General features: G+C 41.1%; 1 protein-coding gene across 9 annotated transcripts in view; it reads right to left on the bottom strand.

The window, feature by feature from the left end:
• Nucleotides 1-24,983, bottom strand: part of HMBOX1 (homeobox containing 1) — a 195,021-nt gene that overhangs the window by 10,207 nt on the left and 159,831 nt on the right. For all 9 annotated transcript variants that reach the window (XM_043487169.1, XM_043487168.1, XM_043487176.1 and 6 more), the window contains exon 7: nucleotides 412-494. In XM_043487169.1, coding sequence (XP_043343104.1) covers nucleotides 412-494 — 83 coding nt within the window. The remainder of the gene's footprint in view (nucleotides 1-411; nucleotides 495-24,983) is intronic.

Here is a 24,983-nt window from a genome sequence, read left to right as displayed (position 1 = left end):
CTTTCGTTAAACAGGAATACAGAATTATACAATTTTCAAGTTACAGAACAAAACTATCTTAATGTTTACATTAACAAGTCTTGTTTAAGTATGCCAACTTTAAAACTATTCTGAAACTGGTATGTTTATGCTGTATTTTTGGAAAAAGAAATCTACACAGTCGTTAAAATTAGTAATTTCAAGGTTGCATATCTCAAGCAAGGATACGCACTGGAACTTTCCCACATGAAGCCTAATTTGGAGTAGTGTAATCACCCCCTCAGAAGTACAGTGTGAACAAGACAGGGCAATGATCATCCACAGGAGGATGGTGGGAATGGAGCCAAGAGCACCTGCCGGGATGAGGAGGAGACCGAGGTCCCAAATGCTGGTCCGAGCGCAGCCCAGAGCCAAGCACGCTCGCTGCCTTACCTGGCTTCTGGATCACTGCGTTGCAAGCATTTGCAATTTCTTCTCTCTTTGCTTCATCTGGGTATTGATTCTCATTGAAGTAACTGCAGAGGCAATCAGTTAAGACACAAAGTTTGTACTTTTAGAAATGTGCTCTCCTTAACACACAAGCTCAGTGAAAAAGATGTCCTTTTCTAGGATGTAACATTAATGTCTAGTCCAGGGCTGTCTGACGGCATTTTCTATGAGGACAGAAACAGTCTTTCTGTCCAACGGGGCAGCCACTACTCACATGTGGCTGCTGAGCACCTGGAATGATGCTGATGTGGAAGAAGTGAATTTTTGATTTTAGTAAATTTATTTTTATTTTTTTAAATAATTTTATTTATTTATGATTTGGCTGCACTGGGTCTTAGTTGTGGCACATGGGATCTCGTTCCCTGACCAGGGACTGAACCCTGGCCCCCTTCATTGGGAGCTTGGAGTCTTAGCCACTGGACCACCAGGAAGTCCCTGATTTTAGTAAATTTAAACAGTTACATGTGACTGGTGGCTACCATATTGGATAGGACAGGTTTAGCCACTGCTAGGCTTCGATAAAAGGTGTACTGGATATAAAAGTTACTTGTGATATGGGTGGCTGACTGAAATCACAGACTTCCGTTATTGAGGCACTGGTAACAACAGGACTCTTTTTGTATGTCTTGTTGTCTGTAGTAGCAAAATGTGGAAATTACCCAATTGTCCATCAATAGGAGGAGGATAGAACAAATTATGAGACATCTATATTGATACACAGCTATTTAAAAGGACTAGAAAAACTACTCATTGGTTTGGGGAGATGTTCTTGACATGGTCCTAAATGGGGAAAAAAAACCAATCTGTAGAATAATGTGCATGTAAAAGTACTGTTAAGAAATTTTAAAAATTCCTGTCTGACTTAGAGAATGAACTTATGGTTGTCAGGGGCAAAGAATGGGGGAAGGGATAGTTAGGGAGTTTCGGATGGACATGTACACACTGCTGTTTTTAAAATGGATAATCAACACAGACCTACTGTATAGCACAGGGGACTCTGTTCAATGTTATGTGGCAGCCTGGATAGCAGGGGAGTCTGGGGGAGAATGGTTACATGTGTGTGTGTATACATACATACATATATATATATATATATATATGGCTGAGTCCCTTTGCTGTGTACCTGTAACTATCACAACATTGTTAATCTGCTACACTCCAATATAAAATAAAAATTTAAAAGAGAAAAAAAATTCCTGTGTATGTGTACTTAAATCTGCATGGATAAAGGGTGGGGGGGAGGGGACATATGCATACTTATGGCTGATTGGAGTTGCTGTAAGGCAGAAATCAACACAACATTGTAAAGCAATTATCCTCCAATTAAAACAGACCTAAGTGACTAAGTATCAGAATATTGATATATTTATCCTCTAATAAAATGTCCTCATAAAAAATCTGCATGGATAAAAGCTGGAAGGGTACACATCAAGGTTGATGACCTTATCATGGGGAAAGGGATAGCATTTTAAGGTTTATCTTCGCCTTTCCCACATGCTAAATGTATACATTACCCCTGTACAACGTACCTAAAGAAATGAGGCTGTGAGCCCGCCCTCGCGTTGTCAGACTGTGGGGCTCTGTGGGGACAGAGCGCTTATCAGTATACTTGCTCTGTCACCTGAGTTTTCAAAAGGAAAACAGAACTTCTGTGCTTTGAACCTGGAAACTTAAGATCAGGAAATGACCCCTTGTCACATCGTAGTTCCTCTCGCTTCCTTGGGAGCCTTCCTTCCCCCAGAACACAGCTCTCCTGTGCCCTCACCCTCTGTCTGCACTGGTGACAAAGCCATTCTATTGGGAGGCCCCTAACCTCCCTTGAGCCGTGCCTTCTGCAGCGTAGCTCCTCTCCCCCGCACCCTCTCCATGTGGAGAGCATCCTTTGCTGAAGTCCCAACACAGCAGCTGCCACCACCGAAAAGCCTTTCCTTTTCTATAATACAAGCGACAGACTCTATCAATCCAGTCGGGCAGCTACCACCCCACACAGAGGTCTCCTGCTTTAGTTCAGGATTTACACATCTCTTTCCACATGATTTTCTGTTATCATTTTTTAGAGCTTCCATGTTCAGACTGAGGATTTTTCCAAGTCACTGCTCCACTTCCACATTCCTACTGACTTCGTCTTAACTCCACCTCTGCTATTTATTTGGGCAAAGACTCTGGATTAGTTTCCATTAACCAGCAGCACAGGCATTACCCAGGGGCTTGTTAGAAAAGAAGAATCCCAGACTTTGCCTCAGACTAAATGAGAATCTGAATTTTAACAAGATCTCCAGGTAATTTGACTGCACATTAATGTTTGAAAAGCACAGGATCAGCGCATTCATTTAAAATTTAGCAACAAAGACAGCAAAAGCAGATACTAAGTATCTAATGTTATATGCATCCACTGTGGGTCAAGAAGAGAATTAGATAGTTTCTGACTGCAAGGAGTTTATAATCTACTGAAAGTGAAGTGAAAGTGTTAGTTGCTCAAGTCAAAGTGTTAGTTGCTCAGTTGTGTCCAACTCTTAGCGACCCACCAGGCTCCTCTGTCCATGAAATTCTCCAGGCAAGAATACTGGAGTGGTAGCCATTTGCACCTCCAGGGAATCTTCCTGACCCAGAGATTGAACCTGGGTCTCCTGCACTACAGGCAGATTTTTTTACCATCTGAGCCACCAGGGAAGCCCATAATCTACTGAAGAGACACATAAATCACTACTCTTGATAAGATTCCATAGGCTGTCTGAACAGAGGAGGGGGGAGCACAGAGGAAAGTGTGCTCAGTGTTGCTGTGAGACTGGGCAGAGGAAGTGCCATCTGAGTTACGTCTTGAGGACAAGATAGGAGTTTGCAAACAAAGAAGAGAAGGAAGAACTTGTCATGAAAGGGAAAAAGCATGAGCAAAGGCAAAAAGGTAGATTAAAATCTTGATGATTCTGGGCATGGAGAAGAGTTCAGTGTGGTTAGAATACGGGGTTCACAAGAAAAAATGAGATGCTAGTATGGAGGAGTAGGATCGGACCACCTTGTGATGTTCCATATGCAATGAAGAGCTTGAAACAGCTTTTACAACCCACACAGAGATACACTCCCAGCTGCGTTTTAGAAAGACAGCACATCTTCAAGGCTCAAGATGACTTAGATTTAGAACTCCACGTCTAAATCTGAAATTCTGAAACTCCCTAGTCAACTTTCTACTCACCTACTCCACCTCTTCAAATTTCTTCTTCTTTATACTAATCTCGAATCCTTTAAAACCCTCCCCCAACTTAAAAAACCTGTTCATCTATCACTCTTCTTCTGACCTCATCTCTCTTCTCACCCTGAATTCCATGGCAAGCTGAATCAACAGTATCTCTTAGAAGATACCATATGATTTAGGAATCCCACTCCTGGGCATACATCCAGACGATAATTCAAAAGATACATGCAACTCTATGTTCACAGTAGCACTAGCCACAATAACGAAGACAAAGAAGCAACTTAAATGTTCATCGACAGACAACTGGATAAAGAAGATATGGCACATATCCACCTTTCACAACCAGTCATAAGAAAAAACGAAAATAATGGCATTTGCAGCAACACGCGTGCAACTAGAGATTATCATACTAAGTGAAAGTGAAGTCACTCAGTCGTGTCTGACTGTGACCCCATGGACTGTAGCCTGCCAGGCTCCTCCATCCATGGGATTTTCTAGGCAAGAGTACTGGAGTGGGTTGCCATTTCCTTCTCCAAGGGATCTTCCCGACCCAGGGGTCAAACCTGGGTCTGCTGCATTGCAAGCAGACTCTTTACCATCTGAGCCACAAGGGAAGCCAAACTGAAGTAAGTAAAAAAGAGACAAATACCATACAATATCACTTAAATGTGGAATCTAAAATATGACACAAATAAACCTGTCTATGAAACAGAAACAGAATCAGGGACACAGAGAATAGACTAGTGGTTGCCAAAGGGTTAGGGGGTGAAAGAGGCTACGAGTGGGAGTTGGGGATTAGCAGATGCAAACTGGTATGTATAGAATGGAGAAACGACAAGGTCCTACTGTACAGCACAGGACACTACATCCAATATCCTATAATAAATCATAATGAGAAAGAATGTGAAAGAGAATGTGTGTGTATATGTGTGTGTCTATATATTGTATATATGTGTATAACTGAGTCACTTTGTTGTGCAGCAGTAGTTAACACTAATTCAACTATACTTCAATAGAAAAAAAAAAAACCAAAACACAGTATCTCTTAGGAGAAATTCTGATTACTCAGCTATCCTGTCCTTCCACCATACCTGTCCTGCCAATCTCTCACCCTGCAGAAAGCAGCTTCCACTTTTTTCTTCCATCCTTCAATCAGGGTACCAAGAGTTCCTAGACAAAGTTATAAAATAGGGCCAAGTGATTTCTTTATAACCCTGTGTTTCTCGACCTTAACTAGGCCCCTTGTTTCTGATGGGAATGCTTTTTGTCCTTCTAGACAACTGTCTGTAATACTCCCATCTTTCATGCCCCTCTTTCCTGAAACCTTTCCCAAGCCCTCAAACCTACCACCATCATTCTTTTTGCAGATGTCCTTGCCTCCTCTTTTACCAAGATGGAGATTATTAGGATTTGTTTAATGTTTTTAGCCTCTCAACTTCTATATGTCTCTGAGTCACTGCTCGTTCATCTCTGCATCTCATGGAAGAGGAAGACGCAGTCTCCTCTTCGAGGTCTACTTCTCCACTTGTGTCTTTGATCTCATCATCCTGCTGTTTCATTTTCTTGTGTCTCCTTTCTTTCCTGCATATCTTTTCTTTTTAAAAAAATTTATGTATTTATTTTAATTGGAGGCTAATTACTTTACAATATTGTAGTAGTTTTTGCCATACATTGACATGAATCAGCCATGGGTGTACATGTGTCCCCCCCATCCTGAAGCCCCCTCCCACCTCCTTCCCCATCCCATCCCTCAGGATCATCCCAGTGCACCAGCCCTGAACACCCTGTCTCACCTGCATATCTTTTCCCTGTGCCCTCATATTTTACTCTATTTCACTCATTTTAAGATGCATATTTCTTCATTATTATGATTCTAAAATTAGGATACATCTTATAACTTGTGGTGTCTGAAAATTAATTGGCAGCATCTCCCCTCCATGCCAGTAATATAAAACAAAGGTGTGTCATACAATCAAAGCCTTCCTAGATTTGGATGGAATGTGGTAGCTGCTAAGACCCAGAGGTCCCATTTCAGCAAAGTTCAATGGCTACTATACCTTATTGTGCTAACTCTTCCAAATTATTGCAAAGCCTGTGACTGACACTCTACTCCCTCTAATGTCTGATTAATATACCTAATGTGTATCTCCAGGCATGCTGCTATTCTATTCAAAAAAATGTTAAAGATTTATTACAGAGGTGTTCAGAGTCCCCCCTGCCCCAGACTGCCTCTGCAGCGTTATCTAGTGCTGCTCTTATACATGCATGCTAGTCTGGGGACATGGGGCAGCCCTGTCAACCCCCTGCATCTCTGTGCCTTTCTACTGTCCGTTTATGTGCTCTTTGCTTCCCTGCCTCCAGACCATCTTGTCTTTCACGATACAGCTCAACTGTCACCTCTTGGCCAGTCAAAGGTAATTTCCTCATCCCATGAATCCAACACTTTACCTGTTCCTCTCTCACACCTTTTTCATCCTTTATTATAGTTAGCACTGTATACCTCTCTCTCCTCCTACACCAGAAGCCACCTGAGACCAGGTGAGAATCTGACTCACCCTCCTCAATGATGAGATGTCCTCCTCAATAATGATGGACAGAGTCACCACCAGCCCAGGGCAGGGGCCTCCAAAAGAAATGGCTATTACTGTAAATGAACTGCAGACCATCAAGGGCATATGCAGAGTTATCACAACACAGTTACAAACTGTTACAAATGATCATTATGTCTTGGGTGCAAGAATGCTGGGGTTGGGTAAGTGGGGGTTGGGGTAGAAGACAGGGAAACATTGGTAGTAATTAAGATGGATTTTCACTTTCTGCTCTATATATTTACTTCTCTATTGAATTTCTATAATGAAAATATGCTATTTTAAAATAAAAGAACATTAGGAAAACATTTAAACAATTAAGAAGTACCTTATTAATCTAACTCCCTATATAATTTGTTTGGAAAGTGCATTTGAATCATCTAGAAAATACTAGGATTGTGACTGCCCTTCTAGTGACTAACAGGATAAAATCACAGTACTTCTGGAAGCTAAATAAGAATTTAGGATTTTTCCTAGCACAGCAGGGCCTGAGGAGGTGACAGTTCAGAAATGGGCTTTGTGGAGATCATGGAGGAGGCAGGAGCAGCATACTGACCAGTCCCCCAGTTCCTAGCATGGTGGGGCGAGAGGCCATGAAGCACCACGCACCCTCCTCAGGGAGCCAGGCTCACCCGGCCTGGAAGATAACAGCGGAGAGCAGGAGGAGAGGACAGGTGGGGACCAGAGCCCAGCTAGGGCACCCAGAGGCAGCGGTGAGGCTAGGCATCCTCCAACATCAGCTTCAGCCTTCTCTGGATCCCCTTCCCAGTGACTTCCACAGGGCCTCCGCCCAGCCCCCGGGCAGCAGGCGGCAGCAGGCTGACTGACACCCAGCAGCCAGTGAAGGTTTACATGCTTAATGAGGACCAGCAGTGGGACAACCAGGGAACCAGGCATGTTGTCCTGCTACGTGGAGTGGCTGAAGAGCATGTCCCTGGGTGGTCTGGGCCTGACAAAATGTGGTCCACTGGAGAAGGGACTGGCAAACCACTTCAGTATTCTTGCTTGATAACCCCATGAACAGTGTGAAAAGACAGAAAGATATGACACTAAAAGCTGAGACCCCGCCCCCCCCCCCAGGTGGTAGGTGTCCAACATACTACTGGGCAAAGTGGAGAAACAGCTACAGAAAGAATGATGAGATGAGCCAAAGTGGAAATGATACCCTTTGGTGGATGTGTATGGTGGTGAAAGCAAAGTCTGATGCTATCAACAACACTACTGCATAGGAACCTGGAATGTCCATGAATCAAGGTAAATTGGATGTGGTCAAACAGGAGATGGTAAGAGTGAACATGGACATCTTCAGAATCAGTGAACTAAAATGGACGGGAATGGGAGAATTTAATTCAGATGACCATTATATCTACTACTGTGGGCACGAATCCCTTAGAAGAAATCGAATAGCCCTCACAGTCAACAAAAAAGTCCGAAATGCAGTACTTGTGTGCCATCTCAAAAACGACAGAATGATCTCTGTTCATTTCCAAGGCAAACTATTCAACATCACAGTAATCTAAGTCTAGGCCCCAATCACTAATGCTGAAAAGGCTGAAGTAGAACAGTTCTATGAAGACGTACAAGACCTTCTAGAACTAACACCAAAAAAAGATGTCCTTTTCATCATAGGGGACTGGAATGCAAAAGTAGGAAGTCAAGATGCCTGAAGTGACAGACAAGTTTGGCCTTGGAGTACAACATGAAGCAGGGCCAAGACTAACAGTTTTGCCAAAAGAACACACTGGTCACAGCAAACACCCTCTTCTAATCTAACAACACAAGAGACAACTCTTCACATGAACATCACCAGATGGTCAATATCAAAATCAGATTGATTATATTCTTTGCAGTCAAAGATGAAGAAGCTCTATACAGTCAGCAAAAACAAGACCCAGAGCTGACTGTGGCTCAGATCATCAGCTCCTTATTGCAAAATTCAGGCTCAAATTAAAGAAAGAAGGGAAAACCACTAAGCTATTCAGGTATGATCTAAATGAAATCTCTTATGATTATACAGTGGAGGTGACGAATACATTCAAGGGATTAGATCTGGTAGGCAAAGTGCCTGAAGAACTATGGATGGAGGTTCATACCACTGTACAGGAGGTGGTGTTCAAGACCATCCCCAGGAAAAAGAAATGCAAGAAGGCAAAGTGGTTGCCTGAGGAGGACTTACAAATAACTGAGAGAAGCAGCAGAGCTCCAAAGAGTTCCAAGGAGAGATAAGAGAGCCTCTTCAGTGATCAACAAAGAGAAACAGGAAAACAACAGACTGGGAAAGACTAGAGATCTCTTCAGGAAAACTGGAGATACTAAGGGAACATTTTATGCAAAGATGGGCTCAATAAAGGACAGAAATGGCAAGGACCTAACAGAAGCAGAAGAGATTAAGAAGAGGTGGCAAGAATACACAGAGGAGCTGTACAAAAAAGGTCTTAATGACCCAGATAATCAGATGGTGTGATCACTCACCTAGAGCCAGAATCCTGGAGTGGGAAGACAAGTGTGCCTTAGGACTTATTAGGAACAAAGCTAGTTGGAGGTGATGGAATTTCAGTTGAGCTATTTCAAATCCTAAAAGATGATGCTGTGAAAAGTGCTGCACTCAATAAGCCAGCAAATTTGGAAAACTCAGCAGTGGCCACAGGACTGGAAAAGGTCAGTTTTCATTCCAATCCCAAAGAAGGGCAATGCCAAAGAATGTTCACACTACCACACAACTGCACTCATTTCAAAGGCAAGCAAGGTAATGCTCAAAATCCTTCAAGTTAGGCTTCAGCAGTACGTGAACCGTGAACTTCCAATGTACAAGCTGGATTTAGAAAAGGCAGAGGAACCAGAGATCAAAATTGCCAACATCCACTGGATCATAAAAAAACAAGAGAATTCCAGAAAAACATTTGCTTCATTGACTATACTAAAGCCTTTGACTGTGTGGATCACAACAAACTGTGGAAATCTTAAAGAGATGGGAATACCAGACCACCTTACCTGCCTCCTGAGAAACCTCTATGTAAGACAATAAGCAACAGTTAGAACCAGACATGGAATGAGAGACTGGTTCAAAATTGGGAAAGGAGTACATCAAGGCTATATCTCGCCACCCTGCTTTCTGCCCTGCCCTCCACCCTGCTTATTTAACTTATATGCAGAGTATATCACGTGAAATGCCAGGCTGGATGACTCACAAGCCGGAATCAAGATTGCAGGGAGATATCAATAACCTCAGATATGCAGGTGACCACCCTGATGGCAGAAAGGGAATAGGAACTAAAGAGCCTCTTAATGAAGGTGAAAGAGTAGAGTGAAAAAGCTGGCTTAAAACTCAACATTCAAAAAACTAAGATCATGGCATCCAGTCCCATCACTTCGTGGCAAACAGATGGGGAAAAGTGGAAACAGTGAGGTTTTATTTTCTTGGGCTCCAAAATCACTGCAGACCAGGAAATTGAAAGATGCTTGCTCCTTGGAAGAAGAGCTATGACAAATGCAGACAGCATATTAAAAACCAGAGACATCATTTTGCTGTCAAATTTCCATCTAGTCAAAGCTATGGTTTTTCCAGTAGTCATGTATGGATATAACAGTTGGACCATAAAGTAGGCTGAGTGCCAAAGAACTGACATTTTTTTTTTTTTAAGAACTGATATTTTCAAATTATGGTGCTGGAGAAGACTCTTGAGAGTCCCTTGGACAGCAAGGAGATCAAACCAGTCATTTCCTAAAGGAAATCAACCCTGAATATTCGTTGGAAGGACTGATGCTGAAGTGAAGCTCCAATACTTTGGATCACCCAATGCAAAGAGCCAACTCACTGGAAAAGATCCTGATGCTGGGAAAGTTTGAGGGGAAGAAGAGAAGAGGACAACAGAAGATGAGGTGGTTGGATGGCATCACTGACTCAATGGACGTAAGTCTGAGCAAATGCAGGGATATAATGAAGGACAGGGAAGCCTGACATGCTACAGTCCATGGGGTCACAGAGAGTTGGACACCACTTGGCAACTGAACAAAACAACAAGTAATAAATTGCAGTTGTGGCATATATGATTGTTGTTGTGTCAGTCGCTCAGTCGTGTCTGACTCTTTGCAACCCCATGGACTGGAGCCCACTAGGCTCCTCTGTCAATGGAATTCTTCAGGCAAGAATACTGGAGTGTGTTGCCATGCCCTTTTCCAAGGGGATCTTCCCGACCCAAGGATCAAACCCAGGTCTCCAGCACTGCAGGCAGATTCTTTACTGTTTGAGCTACCTGAATATATATGATTAATGTGTCAAAAAATTTTGTAAAAATATTATTTAATTTGTACTTAGTATTTAACTATATAAAATAAAGTCAGAATAAAAACAAATTGGTAACCTACCAAATCAAACCTTCCAAATCAAAGGTTCAAGAATATAATGTACTAACTATAGTTCTAAATCTCTAAAGTTGGCAATTAATCCTTTCTTCTCTGCTAGAGACTTATTATAAGTAAGAAATGCAGGCCTGTCAGAAATATCAGTTTTAACATGTGCTAATAAAGCTGCAGGTGTGTACACTGGACTGTGATTACTGCGTTCATCTTTCTGTAATGTCTCGATGTTTAAAACATATTAATTAAATATACACAGTATAAGGTAAACTGATAAAATAGTATATTTTAAAATACCTCATGGTAAATATTTAAGTTTAAAATGTAATAGTGTTTTTTTGCAAAAAATTACAAAGCTCTTAAAGCTTTCTTCTTGGGGGTGGTGGGGGGCAGACAGGTACACAATGTTGATGTAAAGTGAAAGAATTTTCAGGAAAGACAAAGGCAGGTCAGGAAATAAAATGCTCAACCAATATCTGTTACATGAGCATGAGTATGTATCTGAGGAGTAGATGGAAATTCAAAAATGACCCCCATCTCAACAGTACACAGTTCAGTTGAGGACATCAGATATGAAGTTAAAACAAAAGGAGTCAAAAGAACAGTCAAAACAGAACAGTGACAAGTTAGAATATACCTAGCTGCTAGTTAAATATATGATATGTTAAATAAATCCAGGTTAGAGAAATATCTCTATGGACTATGCTGCTCTGGGAAAGCTTACTGCTTTGGATCTCTCCTGAGGGATGCACAGGCTTCAGGCATTGGAGAGGAAAGGGCAAAGTTATCAATAAAGACAAACATATAAAAACCTAAGATGTGCTCAGACAACAAAAAGCAGCTAGTAATGCAATCTGATTAGACTATAAGGATTATATTCAGGGTTTGCCTGAAACAGTGCTGTTATCCTGGATTATTAACAACCCCTGCCCCCCTCATTCCCAGGTGGTGCTAGCAGTAAGGAACCCACCTGCCAATGCAGGAGACCTAAGAGACACAGGTTTGATCCCTGGGTTTGGAAGACCCCCTGGAGGAGGGCATGGAAACCCACTCCAGTATTCTTGCTTGGAGAATCCCACGGACAGAGGAGCCTGGTGGGCTATGGTCCATGGAGTCGCAAAGAGCTGGACATGACTGAAGTGACTTAGCATGCACTCTCATTCCCCTAAATTATCCCATTTAGACAGTAAATTATATAGTCAGTCCAGGACCATATCACATTATTGACTCATCTGAGTTTAATGTTAACTAAAACCCCTATGTCTTTTTCACAGGTGTTTTGTGAACGGAACATGACAACTGTCAGAAAAAAGGAAGCATCGAAGAAATTAGTAACTATAGTTTCTATCTAGTTACCTGTAAGAGGAGCTATGTAAGTCCAGAGAACCTGCTTGGCCTGTAACAGATACTCAGTAAGCAACTGTCTGATCTACACAAATAAATGTATATGTGAAGGAATAAATTAATGTAAGAAAGAAACAAAGGGGAAAACAGAAAACACTGGTTTCAGTTAAGGCCTTTAGTGAAACCAACAATACTTCTTTCAGGAGAAAGGCAGCTGGAATCTCACCGTTTTGTACAATGCACTGTCTTCCCTCGGTTCATTCAGAGGTTTTATACTAAGATATAGCTGAATTCAAATATGTTAGTAGTGTTTATTTTTGAACTATACATAACCAACAGACTAACAATAAAGTTGAGAAATAAGTCTAATGACTGATTTTAGATGTAATTAATCATTTAGTCAACTGAAAATGTTGACTGAGTCCTAGTTTATGCCAAGCAATTGGCAAAATGGTGGCAAAAATAAACCATGCAGAGCCTTCTAATGTAATCACTGGGGATATATGTATGTAACAAAGCACATTATGGAGTTCACTGTAAAATGGACTGTATTAGTGGAATGAATGCAGTATGTGGGAACAGAGAGGAATCAACATTTGTGTAGGCTTCTTGAAGACAGAGCATGGAGGGTGGCTAAAGTAAAACAGCATGAGGCAAAGGAAGCAACATATAAAATAAAGGGAGTTATAAAAGAGCTTAGAATGTTCCAAGAATGAGGAGTTCAGTGAGGATGAAACATACATGAGATGGGTGACTGGGGATCAAACTGAAGAAAAATATTGGGTCCATATTTTAAAGAGTGTAATAAGAGTTTGCACTTAACTTCAGGCAACTGGACAAAGGTTTTTAAGCAAGGGTATTATATGATCAAACACATTTTGTATGGTAGTATCTCTGGTGATACCAGAGGTAAAAGTCAGTTAGGCAGCTGTGGTAAAAGCTGAGGAGAGGATCTGAAGTAGGCTAAGGCATGGGAATACAAGGAAAGATAAAATTCAAGAGACATTTTGGGATGGTAATAAAAATTGAAGACACCCTCACTTCCTGGGGCTTCTCTGGTGGCTCAGAGGTTAAGCGTCTGCCTGCAATGCAGGAGACCTGGGTTCGATCCCTGGGTCAGGAAGATCCCCTGGAGAAGGAACTGGCAACTCACTCCAGTATTCTTGCCTGGAGAATCCCATGGATGGAGAAGCCTGGTGGGCTATAGTCCACGGGGTTGCAAAGAGTCAGACATGACTGAGCGACTTCACTTTCACTTTCCTCCCTTCCACCAAAAGAAGATACCCTTAGGAATAGTATACACTATCCATTATTCACCTTCTAGCATTTCATCCTTAAATTATGTCAAAGGATTAGATATTTCTACTGTTACCAGGTGGATAAATTGTGGGAGAACTTGGCTTTAAGACTCTGAAAGGGACCTGTTTCTGAAGTACACTTCTGTCCCATATAAGAATGTTTATAGCCCTAGACATTTTATAAGACTGAAAAGGGAAAGACATGTAAACAGAAATCTACAGGTAGTAATATAAAAGCAATGAAATAAATCCTAAGGGCACTATACTTTTATAGACAAAGGACATTGTCAGCTGAATGATCAGTGAATATCTTCACAGAGAGAAACCAAATGATCACTTTGCAAGACAATGACAGCAACGAATTAAAATGAAAAGTGGCAAAATCATTTACATGAGATGAGATACCATAAGCTGGTAACAAATGGAAATGTCCTTGAAGTGCCTTCATTTCAGTAGCACCTAAGTCTATAAAAACAACAGTCAGAAAGTTCCTCCTGTTGTGTGTCTCAGGGAGCACATAGAAAAGATAGGTACTGGCTCTCTAAGCAAGGGGTGTGTGTGTGGGGGGCTCAGTTGTGTCCCACCATTTGTGACCCCATGGAGTGTACCAGGCAGGAATATTGGAGTGAGTTGCCATTTCCATCTCCAGGTTATCTTCCCGACCCAGGGATCGAACCCAAGTCTCCTGCATTGCAGGCAGATTCTTTACTGTCTGATCTACCAGGATAATGCCAGGTAAATGAACTTATTCCTGCCCGCCTCCCCCCCCATGTTTTTAAATGAACCATCTCCCCTGAAGAGAGATTTAAACCTCACCACTTTAGTAATTAAAAAAAATAACGTTTCAGGGTTGTCAGACACTGCTCACTATCTACAATCCAGTGTGCATTCTTTATCACTAAGTATAATTAGTGGGTGGAGGGCAGGAAAGAATAACATTAAACTAAAATAGTTTGGAACCTAGTTGTCCCATATCCACTTTGAGAGCATCTATGTGTTAAATGATCTTCAGCAACAACAAAATAATTAAAATATTTCTTTTTCTTGGGTGGGGGTGATGGTGGTGGTTGTTTTAAATAACAGAGGGAAGCAAGAGATGAAAGAAATGGGAGAACTTTCTCCAAGTACAGCACCTCTCTTTGGTTAATCCAGAAAGCCTAACGACATCCTCAGTTCAGTTACAAACCAGGAGAGTGACACCCTGTATTTTATCCAAAGATCTCAAAGCTCTTCTCATACTAATCATACCTTAAAATATCCCTGAGAAACAGCCAGGGGTCAGAGAGAAACAGGAGAAGCAGAGCTGGAAGTCAGCCATGCATACAACTGTTCGTCATTTACTGTGAACTTAGGACAATCAGGGACTTGGAAAAATGGGGACAATGATAAGCTTATGGATAATAAGCTCCCAAAGTTACACAGCTGGCTAGGATTAGAACCAAGCTTCCTGACCGCCAGGCCCACGCTCTGTCCATTCCTGATTGCTAAGGAAGTTGCTGGGTGCAGTGGCGTGAAGAGCGTCACCTGAAAATTCACGTCCACCTGGAACCTCAGGAAGTGATTGTATATAAAACTGGGTCTCTGCGGATATAATTACGGGAAGGAGTGCGATGAGGTCACACTATGCCCTAAATCCAATGAGCGTCCTCATAAGAGAAAGAAAAGAACACAAACAGAGAAGACAATGCAGAAATGAAAGCAGAGTGATGGGTCTGCAAGTTCAGGAATGCCAAGACCTCTGAAAGCTGACCAAAGCTAGAAGTGTGGGAGGGTTTCTACCCTCAGAACCTCCCAAAGGAACCCACTCTGCTGACACCTTGGTTTCAGATTGTGGCTTCCAGAAATGTGAGAAATACACTTCTGCTGTTCTAAGCCATCAAGTTTGTGTAAATATGTTATTATCAGCCCTACAAAACAAATCCTCTGGGTAAATAGAAGCAGTACAAAAAGAAAGGGATGGTCTTAAGAGATACTGTGATTCAACTATCATAGCTTAATGGACACCATTTCAATATAGAACTACACCTGGCAGGCAGACTGAAATAAGCAGCTATTTCTGATTTCTATAAGTAAACACCTGAATGAGGCATTCTCTTGAAAGTCTGGTCAAATACAGAAAAATTCTGACTTCAATTCTTTTTCCTTCTGTAATCCAAATTGGCTGCAACCCTTCTTTTGATGCTTAACACTGTCCTCCATTTGAACAGTTCTCATATTAAATCCCCATTTCAAAGCTTTACCGACTTTTTAGTTTGGCTACTTCATGATAACAAATGGAGCTAAGGGATTGCTATATTCATCTCTATCTTCAGCAACTGATTTAGCAGTGCTTATTTTTTAAAATCTTGGAACACTAAGTACAGATAAATATTTCTGCAATACAACAAAGACTACTATCAATATTAAAAAAAATCTGCTAAGAGATGTATAAGAAAACAGGTATAGTAAAACAATGGTAAAATCTAGGTGGTAACTGTAAAATTCTTTCAGCTCTGCCGTATGTTTAAAATTTTTCACAATAATATGTCGGAAAAATAGTAACTGGTAACATTAATAAAATGATAAAATGCTACTGGCTGTGGTGGTTTAGTCGCTAAGTCGTATCCGACTCTTGTGACCTCATGGGACTGTAGCCTGCTAGGTTCCTCTGTTTATGGGATTTCCCAGGCAAGAATACTGGACTGGGCTGCCATTTCCTTCTCCAGGGGATCTTCCTGACCCAGGAACCGAACATAGGTGTCCTGTATTGCAGGCAGATTCTTTACCTACTCAACTATGAGAAATACTAGCAGCATCTAAATTAAATCAGGAACAAGGCAACAGAGCCCACTATGTCCAATACAACTTCTTCTCTTGTTACAATTTAATGTTTTTCTCAAAGTCCTAGTCATTACAATAGGACATGAAAGAGAATTAAGAAACAAACTGGGAAGGAGGGTCACAAAAATATCATTTGCATATTATACCAAGAAACCAAGGGGTAAATTCAAATTGTCTCAGAAATAATCAATCAGATTGCTGGGGACTAAACAGACCAACAAAGATACTAACACTTTCCTGTGTATCAATAACCAATCGGACAACTTTATAATAGAAAAAAGGCCTCTATTCATGACAGCAAGAAAAATGAGAATTAAAATAAAAATATCTAACCAGACCACCTGACCTGCCTCTTGAGAAACCTGTATGCAGGTCAGGAAGCAACAGTTAGAACTGGACATGGACCAACAGACTGGTTCCAAATAGGAAAAGGAGTATGTCAAGGCTGTCTATTGTCACCCTGCTTATTTAACTTATATGCAGAGTACATCATGAGAAACGCTGGGCTGGAAGAAGCACAAGCTGGAATCAAGATTGCCGGGAGAAATATCAATAACCTCAGATATGCAGATACCACCACCCTTATGGCAGAAAGTGAAGAAGAACTAAAGAGCCTCTTGATGAAAGTGAAAGAGGAGAGTGAAAATGTTGGCTTAAAGCTCAACATTCAGAAAACTAAGATCATGGCATCTGGTCCCATCACTTCATGGGAAATAGATGGGAAAAGAGTGGAAACAGTGGCTGACTTTATTTTTCTGGGCTCCAAAATCACTGCAGATGGTGATTGCAGCCATGAAATTAAAAGATGCTCACTCCTTGGAAGGAAAGTTATGACCAGCCTAGAGAGCATATTAAAAAGCAGAGACATTACTTTGCCAACAAAGGTCCGTCTAGTCAAGGCTATGGTTTTTCCAGTGGTCATGTATGGATGTGAGAGTTGGACATAAAGAAAGCTGAGCACTGAAGAATTGATGCTTTTGAACTGTGGTGTTGGAGAAGACTCCTGAGAGTCCCTTGGACTGCAAGGAGATCCAACCAGTCCATCCTAAAGGAGATCAGTCCTGGGTGTTCATTGGAAAGGACTGACGCTGAAGCTGAAACTCCAATACTTTGGCCACCTGATGCGAAGAGTTGACTCATTGGAAAAGACCCTGATGCTGGGAGGGACTGGGGGCAGGAGGAGAAGGGGATGACAGAGGATGAGATGGCTGGATGGCATCACCAACACGATAGACATGAGTTTGAGTAGGCTCCGGGAGTTGCTGATGGACAGGGAGGCCGGGCGTACTACGATTCATGGGGTCGCAAAGAGTCGGACACGACTGAGCGACTGAACTGAACTGAAGTATGTACTAATTTTGTAATCAAAAAAGCATTATTTGAAAATAAAGTTTGCTCTCCCAAAGCGTCAACAAAATAGAACTGCACACAATTATTTTTAAATAAATGTCTTAGTTTATCTTAATGCCTTTTGGCAACAAACATTCACACCTTAAAGATCTGTTATGTAAACACACTAAAGTATGACAAAAGATGTTCTGCACTAACGTACGTTTTAAGACTAAGGGTTCACTTTTAGTTCTACAGACTTAAATAACGGCTCCCTCTAAATCAGACTTTGGGGACGCTCACATGACCTTCTAAGTAAAAGCTAAAATATAAATGAGTCCTATTACAGAAGAAGCTAAGTTTTTGAGACTTTGCAGCATCTTGAAGTTTTAGAACAGAAAAGCCTGTGAAAAGGGAAGACTTGAAGTGGAAAAATTAGTACTGATCTATAAAGGATTCAATATGAAAGGTTGACTTTTGGAATCTTAATTCACAAATGCAATGAAATCCCATAACACAGTTCATTACACACAGACTTAGACATACCACAGAGTACATCCTTACACAGAATCAAAGAACTTTAAGCTGGAAGGCGATATTACCAAGTCAGCCTCTTCATTTTGCAGATGAAGACATAGACTTGACAAATGAAGAGTCAGAAAGGAGACTTGACTTGTTCAAGGTCACCCAACCCAGAACTCAAGTTTCCTGACTCAGTTCTTTGGCTCAAAGGGCCCACAGGAATGGTGGTCATTATTTAGCCACAACATAGTATTGTTTCAGACTTCCTTTAGATGCAAATCTCTGTAGCAATGAATCACCTAAACCAAACTCCTATAAATTTCACAAGAGCTCCCAGAAGCAAAGATTCTCTCAGCATTAATGAGAACCCCTTGACAGCCCCAGGACTGTAGCTACACCTAAGGGCTTTTTCCTTCTGGGAAAGGAAATGTAATTGCTCTGGAGACCATAATAACACTAAGCTACCTTTTTTAACTGGGGTAGGAGAATTAAATAAACTCTGGGACTTCTCCTTTGAAACACAACATCCATACACATTTAAAGGCCGTATCTAGCAGTTAACTGTAACTCAGCTGGTAAACAATCTGCCTGCAATACGGGAGACCTGGGTTTGATCCCCAGGTTGGGAAGATCCCCTTGAGAAGGGAAAGGCCACAAACTCCAGTATTCTGCCGTGGAGAATTCCATGGACTACAGTCCATGGGGTCACAAAGAGTTGGACAGGACTGAACGACTTTCTCTTCACTTCACCCTACTGTAGAAGAGTAAGTAGTACCTCTTCAGACACTAGCACGAAAAAACGCTTGCAAGTCCTTCTCACAATGGCTTTTCTTCACTAAAAGAGAAAATTCCATATATGATAAAATTATAGATACCATGTATGAAATGTGCCCTGAATAAAATTTTCATTTCCCAAGATCCTTCACTGCAAAGGTTCTATGTTTAAATGTTGTATTTATTTGCAGCATGCTAGCTGCCATTAGAACTTACTTGCTATTTGATAAATAGATTTCAAGGGTAACAGTGAATCCAGGAACTGAGTGTTTAATACATTTTATCCTATCACTGAAACTTAGAAACAACACAGGTTTATCATTTGTCCAGCAACATGCAGCCCTAAATGAAGTCCTATCACAGCAGAGATTTGGTGTGAGTTTTAGTACTATGTGACAATGTAGAACAAGTTTGCTTTCTAATATGTATTACCTTTTAGTCATCAGTCCTGTGAAGACCTAAAAAGAAGAATGTAGGCAAGTTTCTGGAGTTATCAGGCAAAAACAGTAAACCTGACAAATTCTAACCACCTTAAAGAAAAACAGCTGAGAAATGGTACTTCTCTTAAGACATGTCTCTTGATTGTATACCACTGAATTCATTAAATGTTTGCTCAACTCTACATTTTATTTTAATAAGAAAAAGAACATGCATAAGAGGGCAGTGTTTGGTTTTGCTGGTCCACGGATTTCCTAATTTCCTAATGAAACTATCAAATGCCAGTGACAACTAGGTGAACTTCATACCAACGGAAACCATGTTACCTGGGAGAGTGATCCGCATCTACCACATCTCAGTCAAGGTGTGGTCTAGGCCCCTTGCTGCCTCTGCTTCCCCTCTGGCTGAGAGCAGCTGTATCTTCCTCTCTGTTTTGTCAGCCTTTGTTAGCTGGAATTAGCAGACAGGCAAGGTGATCTGGTGGCTTCCCTGGTGGCCCAGGTGGTAAAGAATCCACCTGCAATGCAGGAGACCCAAGACTGATCTCTGGGTCGGGAAGATCCCCTGGAGAAGGGAATGGCTACCCACTCCAGTATTCTTATCTGGAAAATCCCATGCACAGAGGAGCCTGGGGGGCTACAGTGCCCAGGTTTGCAGACTCGGACACGACTGAGCAACTAACACACGCACAGGAGATATGGAAGCGTCAAGTTTCTTACACTGGTGTACTAGCCATCCTGCGGCAGAGAGCCTGTTTTTAAACAAAAAGTACTGAATTATAAACTGGCCATTTACCAATCTGACACTACTGATCAACGATTTACTATAATATGAAGATCAACAGAACAAGATTGATAAAATCAATCCACTGATTCCTACATGTTTTTTCTTATGATGAATACTACGCTTCTACAAAATGACCACCTCTTGCTAAAAGGATATGGTATGTATCTAAAATGAGAATCTGTCCTCTCGGGGGAGGTCTCAACAAATAGCAAACCAAACATGGACAATAGCCTAGATTCTTTAGAGAATCAGAGGTTCACTGGTTGGGATTATTCTGATATCTCTCTGAAGAGGGAGAAACAATACCTTGTATTTAAAGGTACTTGCTACTTTCTTTTAAACCTACTTTTTTATCTCCTGTGTTATGGGTTTGCTGCTGTTTTTAGTTTAGTCAATCAAACTACCCAGGATATACATAAATGACTGCGTAATTGCCTTTTAAAAAGTCAAATCAATTCTGATGACACCTGACCAAAAACAGGCTATTTACAGCGCTACTGTCAGAACTGAAAGGTTATCTTACTAATTGTACACAATACATTTCTTCACAGTGGTATCAGAGCAAATCTGGCATACAGTCGTGTTCCGGGGAAGGTATTTTGATGACAAATTAAGGTTTCTATCCCCAGAAGGATGGTAACTATAGGACAGTCTCAAAATGGTTAGAACTGTAGGTTTGTCTCTGGCTTGGAGTGGATGATGTGACAAAATAGGAACCAATAAAATAGAATATGTGGATGAGGCACCATTATGATTGAGATTTCTATGATACGCAGCTTTTCAAAAAGACCACTTTTATATGCTATCACTGAAATTACAAGGTCCATACATGGTTCTTCACCAAAAGGCAACTAAAACAGAAGTATAATATTTACCCACAGGTTCATATTAAACTACTTTGAGATCTTCAAACACCAAACACACACGACAAACTTGGTATGTGCTGTGAATGTCTACTCTATCAACAATGATTTCCACATCTGTATTGCTAATCACTGTATCCCATCCAGTGTCTATCATAAGGAGTGGTAATGAAAACGAAGCAGGTCAAAGGCTAACGGAGTTTTGCCAAGAGAATGCACTGGTCATAGCAAACACCCTCTTCCAACAACACAAGAGAAGACTCTACACATGGACATCACCAGATGGTCAATACTGAAATCAGACTGATTATATTCTTTGCAGCCAAAGATGGAGAAGCTCTATACAGTCAGCAAAAGCAAGACTGGAGGCTGACCATGGCTCAGATCATGAACTCCTTATTGCCAAATTCAGACTTAAATCGAAGAAAGTAGGGAAAACCACTAGACCATTCAGGTATGACCTAAATCAAATCCCTTAGGATTATACAGTGGAAGTGACAAATAGATCCAAGGGATTAGATCTGATAGACAAAGTGCCTGAAGAACTATGGATGGAGGTTTGTGACACTGTATAGGAGGCAATGATCAAGACCTTCGCCAAGACAAAGAAATGAAAAAATGCAAAATGGTTGTCTGAGGAGGCCTTACAAATAGCTGAGAAGAGAAGAGAAGCTAAAGGCAAAGGAGAAAAGGAAAGATATACTCACTTGAAAGCAGAGTTCCAAAGAATAGCAAGGAGAGATAAGCCTTCCTCAGTGATCAATGCAAAGAAATAGAAGAAAACAATAGACTGGGAAAGGCTAGAGATCTCTTCAAGAAAATCAGAGATACAAAAGGAACATCTCATGCAAAGATGAGCACAATAAAGGACAGAAATGGTATGGACCTAACAGAAGCAGAAGATATTAAGAAGAGGTGGCAAGAATACACAGAAGAACTATACAAAAAAGATCTTCATGACTCACATAACCACAATGGTGTAATCACTCACCTAGAGCCAGACACCCTGGAATGCGAAGTCAAGTGGGCCTTAGGAAGCATCACGACGAACAAAGTTAGTGGAGGTGATGGAATTCCAGTTGAGCTATTTCACATCCTGAAAGATGATGCTGTGAAAGTGCTGCACTCAATATGCCAGCAAATTTGGAAAACTCAGCAGTGGCCACAGGACTGGAAAAGGTCAGTTTTCATTCCAATCCCAAAGAAAGGCAATGCAAAAGAATGCTAAAACCACTGCACAATTGCACTCATCTCACACGCTAGCAAAGTAATGCTGAAAATTCTCCAAGCCAGGCTTCAACAGTACATGAACCGTGAACTTCCATATGTTCAAGCTGGTTTTAGAAAAGACAGAGGAACCAGAGATCAAATTGCCAACATCCTGTGGATCATCGAAAAAGAGAGTTCCAGAAAAACATCTACTTCTGCTTTATTGACTACGCCAAAGCCTTTGACTGTGTGGATCACAACAAACTGGAAAATTCTTCAAGAGATGGGAATACCAGACCATCTAATCTGCCTCCTGAGAAATCTGTATGCAGGTCAAGAAGCAAGTTAGAACTGGAACTGGAACAACCGACTGGTTCCAATTTGGGAAAGGAGTACATCAAGGCTGTCTATTGTCACGCTGCTTATTTAACTTATATGCAGAGTACATCATGAGAAATGCAGGGCTGGAAGAAACACAAGCTGGAATCAAGATTGCCAGGAGAAATATCAATAACCTCAGATATGCAGATGACACCACCTTTATGGCACAAAGTGAAGAAGAACTAAAGAGCCTCTTGATGAAAGTCAAAGAGGAAAGTGAAAAAGTTGGCTTAAAGCTCAACATTCAGAAAACTAAGATCAAGGCATCTGGTCCTATCACTTCATGGGAAATAGATGGGGAAACAATGGAAACAGTGACACACTTCATTTTTTTGGACTCCAAAATCACTGCAGATGGTTATTGCAGCCATGAAATTTAAAGATGCTTGCTCCTTGGAAGAAAAGCTATGACCAACCTAGAGAGCATATTAAAAAGCAGAGACATTACTTTGCCAACAAAGGTCCGTCTAGTCAAGGCTATGGTTTTTCCAGTGGTCATGTATGGATGTGAGAGTTGGACTGTAAAAAGAAAGCTGAAAAGATAAAGACCAATACAGTATATTAACACATATATATGGAATTTAGAAAGACGGTAACAATAACCCTATATGCAAAACAGAAAAAGAGATGTACAGAACAGACTTTTGGACTCTGTGGGAGAAGGTGAGGGTGGGATGTTTCAAGAGAACAGCATCGAAACATGTATACTATCAAGGGTGAAACAGATCACCAGCCCAGGCTGGATGCATGAGACAAGTGCTCGAGGCTGGTGCACTGGGAAGACCCAGAGGGATCAGGTGGAGAGGGAGGTGGGAGGGGGGATCGGGATGGGGAATACATGTAAATCCATGGCTGATTCATGTCAATGTATGGCAAAAACCACTACAATACTGTAAAGTAATTAGCCTCCAACTAATAAAAATAAATGGAAAAGAAAAAAGAAAGAAAGTTGAGCACTGAAGAATTGATGCTTTTGAACTGTGGTGTTGGAGAAGACTCTTGAGAGTCCCTTGGACTGCAAGGAGGTCCAACCAGTCCATCCTAAAGGAGATCAGTCCTGGGTGTTCATTGGTAGGACTGATGTTGAAGCTGAAACTCCAGTACTTTGGCCACCTGATGCGAAGAGTTGACTCATTGGAAAAGACTCTGATACTGGGAAAAATTGAAGGCAGGAGGAGAAGGGGATGACAGAGGATGAGATGGTTGGATGGCAACACCAACGTGATGGATTTGAGTTTGAGTAGGCTCCGGGAGTTGGTGATGGACAGGGAGGCCTGACATGTTGCAGTCCATGGGGTTGCAAAGAGTCGAACAGAACTGAGTGACTGAACTAAACTGATGAAGCTGAACCTCAATAAATGTTGGTTGAGTTTATAAAAGAAAAAGCTCACTCATTTTATATGAATATTTTCCAGCTAGTCTATAAACTGATCTCCATCACTATTTATAATATGATGCATATAATTCTGCTTCTGGGATGAATCATATCTTCACTGGTGATTCATTACATACAACACCAATACCTACCCATCTATACTTCATTTCTTTTTATACTGTGGCCACAGGACAACATGAGGAACACGGAGTCTTTTGTCCAGTTGAATTGGCTCAGGGACTAGAGAAATGTGGGGTCTGTTGTTTGCACAAAATAAAACTGCTGGCACATCTTCCAAATAAGGATGGGGAGAATTTTTAATCTGCCTCAAAAAAAAAATCATGACAATTTCTCTTCTGGCTATTTCTGGTTGACCAAAGAGGAACCAGGAAGTGTAATTTGCCAATTTTAAAATGCATTTAAGGACAGTTCATCTTCTTACTGGCTATGAGAAATGGATTGGGATAACTTTACTTGTCAATAAGTGGGAAAGTTTTGTTGTTTTTTTCCTCAAATAGTCTAATGGATTGAAATGAGGTCATGTTCAGGCTCTTGATGTCTTATATAAATGTTAAGAACTTCCTTCTATTTGCAGAGATACGGGAGGTGTAGTTCATTATGTTCTACCCGAGTCATTCCATAAGAAGTATTAAAGAGGTTACACTCTTTTTAAAATTCATCTTCCAGCATCCATTAATCCCAAAATTTATAATGTATTCTTGCAGCATTTTCTATCCTAGAACAGCAATGACATCAGAAGACAGGAAAAGGAAGACTAGCTTGCCAGGGGCTGCAGTGAAGGCAAGACAACCCTTAGATTTTACAGGACCCAATTCAAGCCCCACAGAGCTGTTTCTGTTCTGGGGGAAATAATACAATGATCAGGCTAAGGAAAAATGACATTGAGGCATTTAGAAGTAAATTTTCTGCTATTTCAGAGTCATTTTTAGTGGATCACTTTAAATGATCAAATTATTGTTTATTGTTGAATTCAATGCCTTACAATTCAACAAAATCAGAAAATATTGTATTACTCTATATCCTCCCGAAGTCTGTCTGGTGTGGGAGATGGAAACCACCATTTTCTAATATTGTTACAGTTGTAGAGTCTTCTTAAGTAGTCAGTTCCATCAAGTTCAGGCAACACTTACGGATGTCATACTTTATGCAGAGCACTCTGCTTGCCTATGAGCCAGCTGGCTGTAACCAAACCCTAGGCTGCAGGGCACATGAACTACGTCA

The sequence above is a fragment of the Cervus canadensis genome, chromosome 14 (assembly GCF_019320065.1).
Source record: "Cervus canadensis isolate Bull #8, Minnesota chromosome 14, ASM1932006v1, whole genome shotgun sequence".
Classification (NCBI taxonomy): Eukaryota; Metazoa; Chordata; class Mammalia; order Artiodactyla; family Cervidae; genus Cervus; species Cervus canadensis.
Note: the sequence above shows the minus strand (reverse complement) of the source record. Positions and strands in the feature narration are given on the sequence as shown.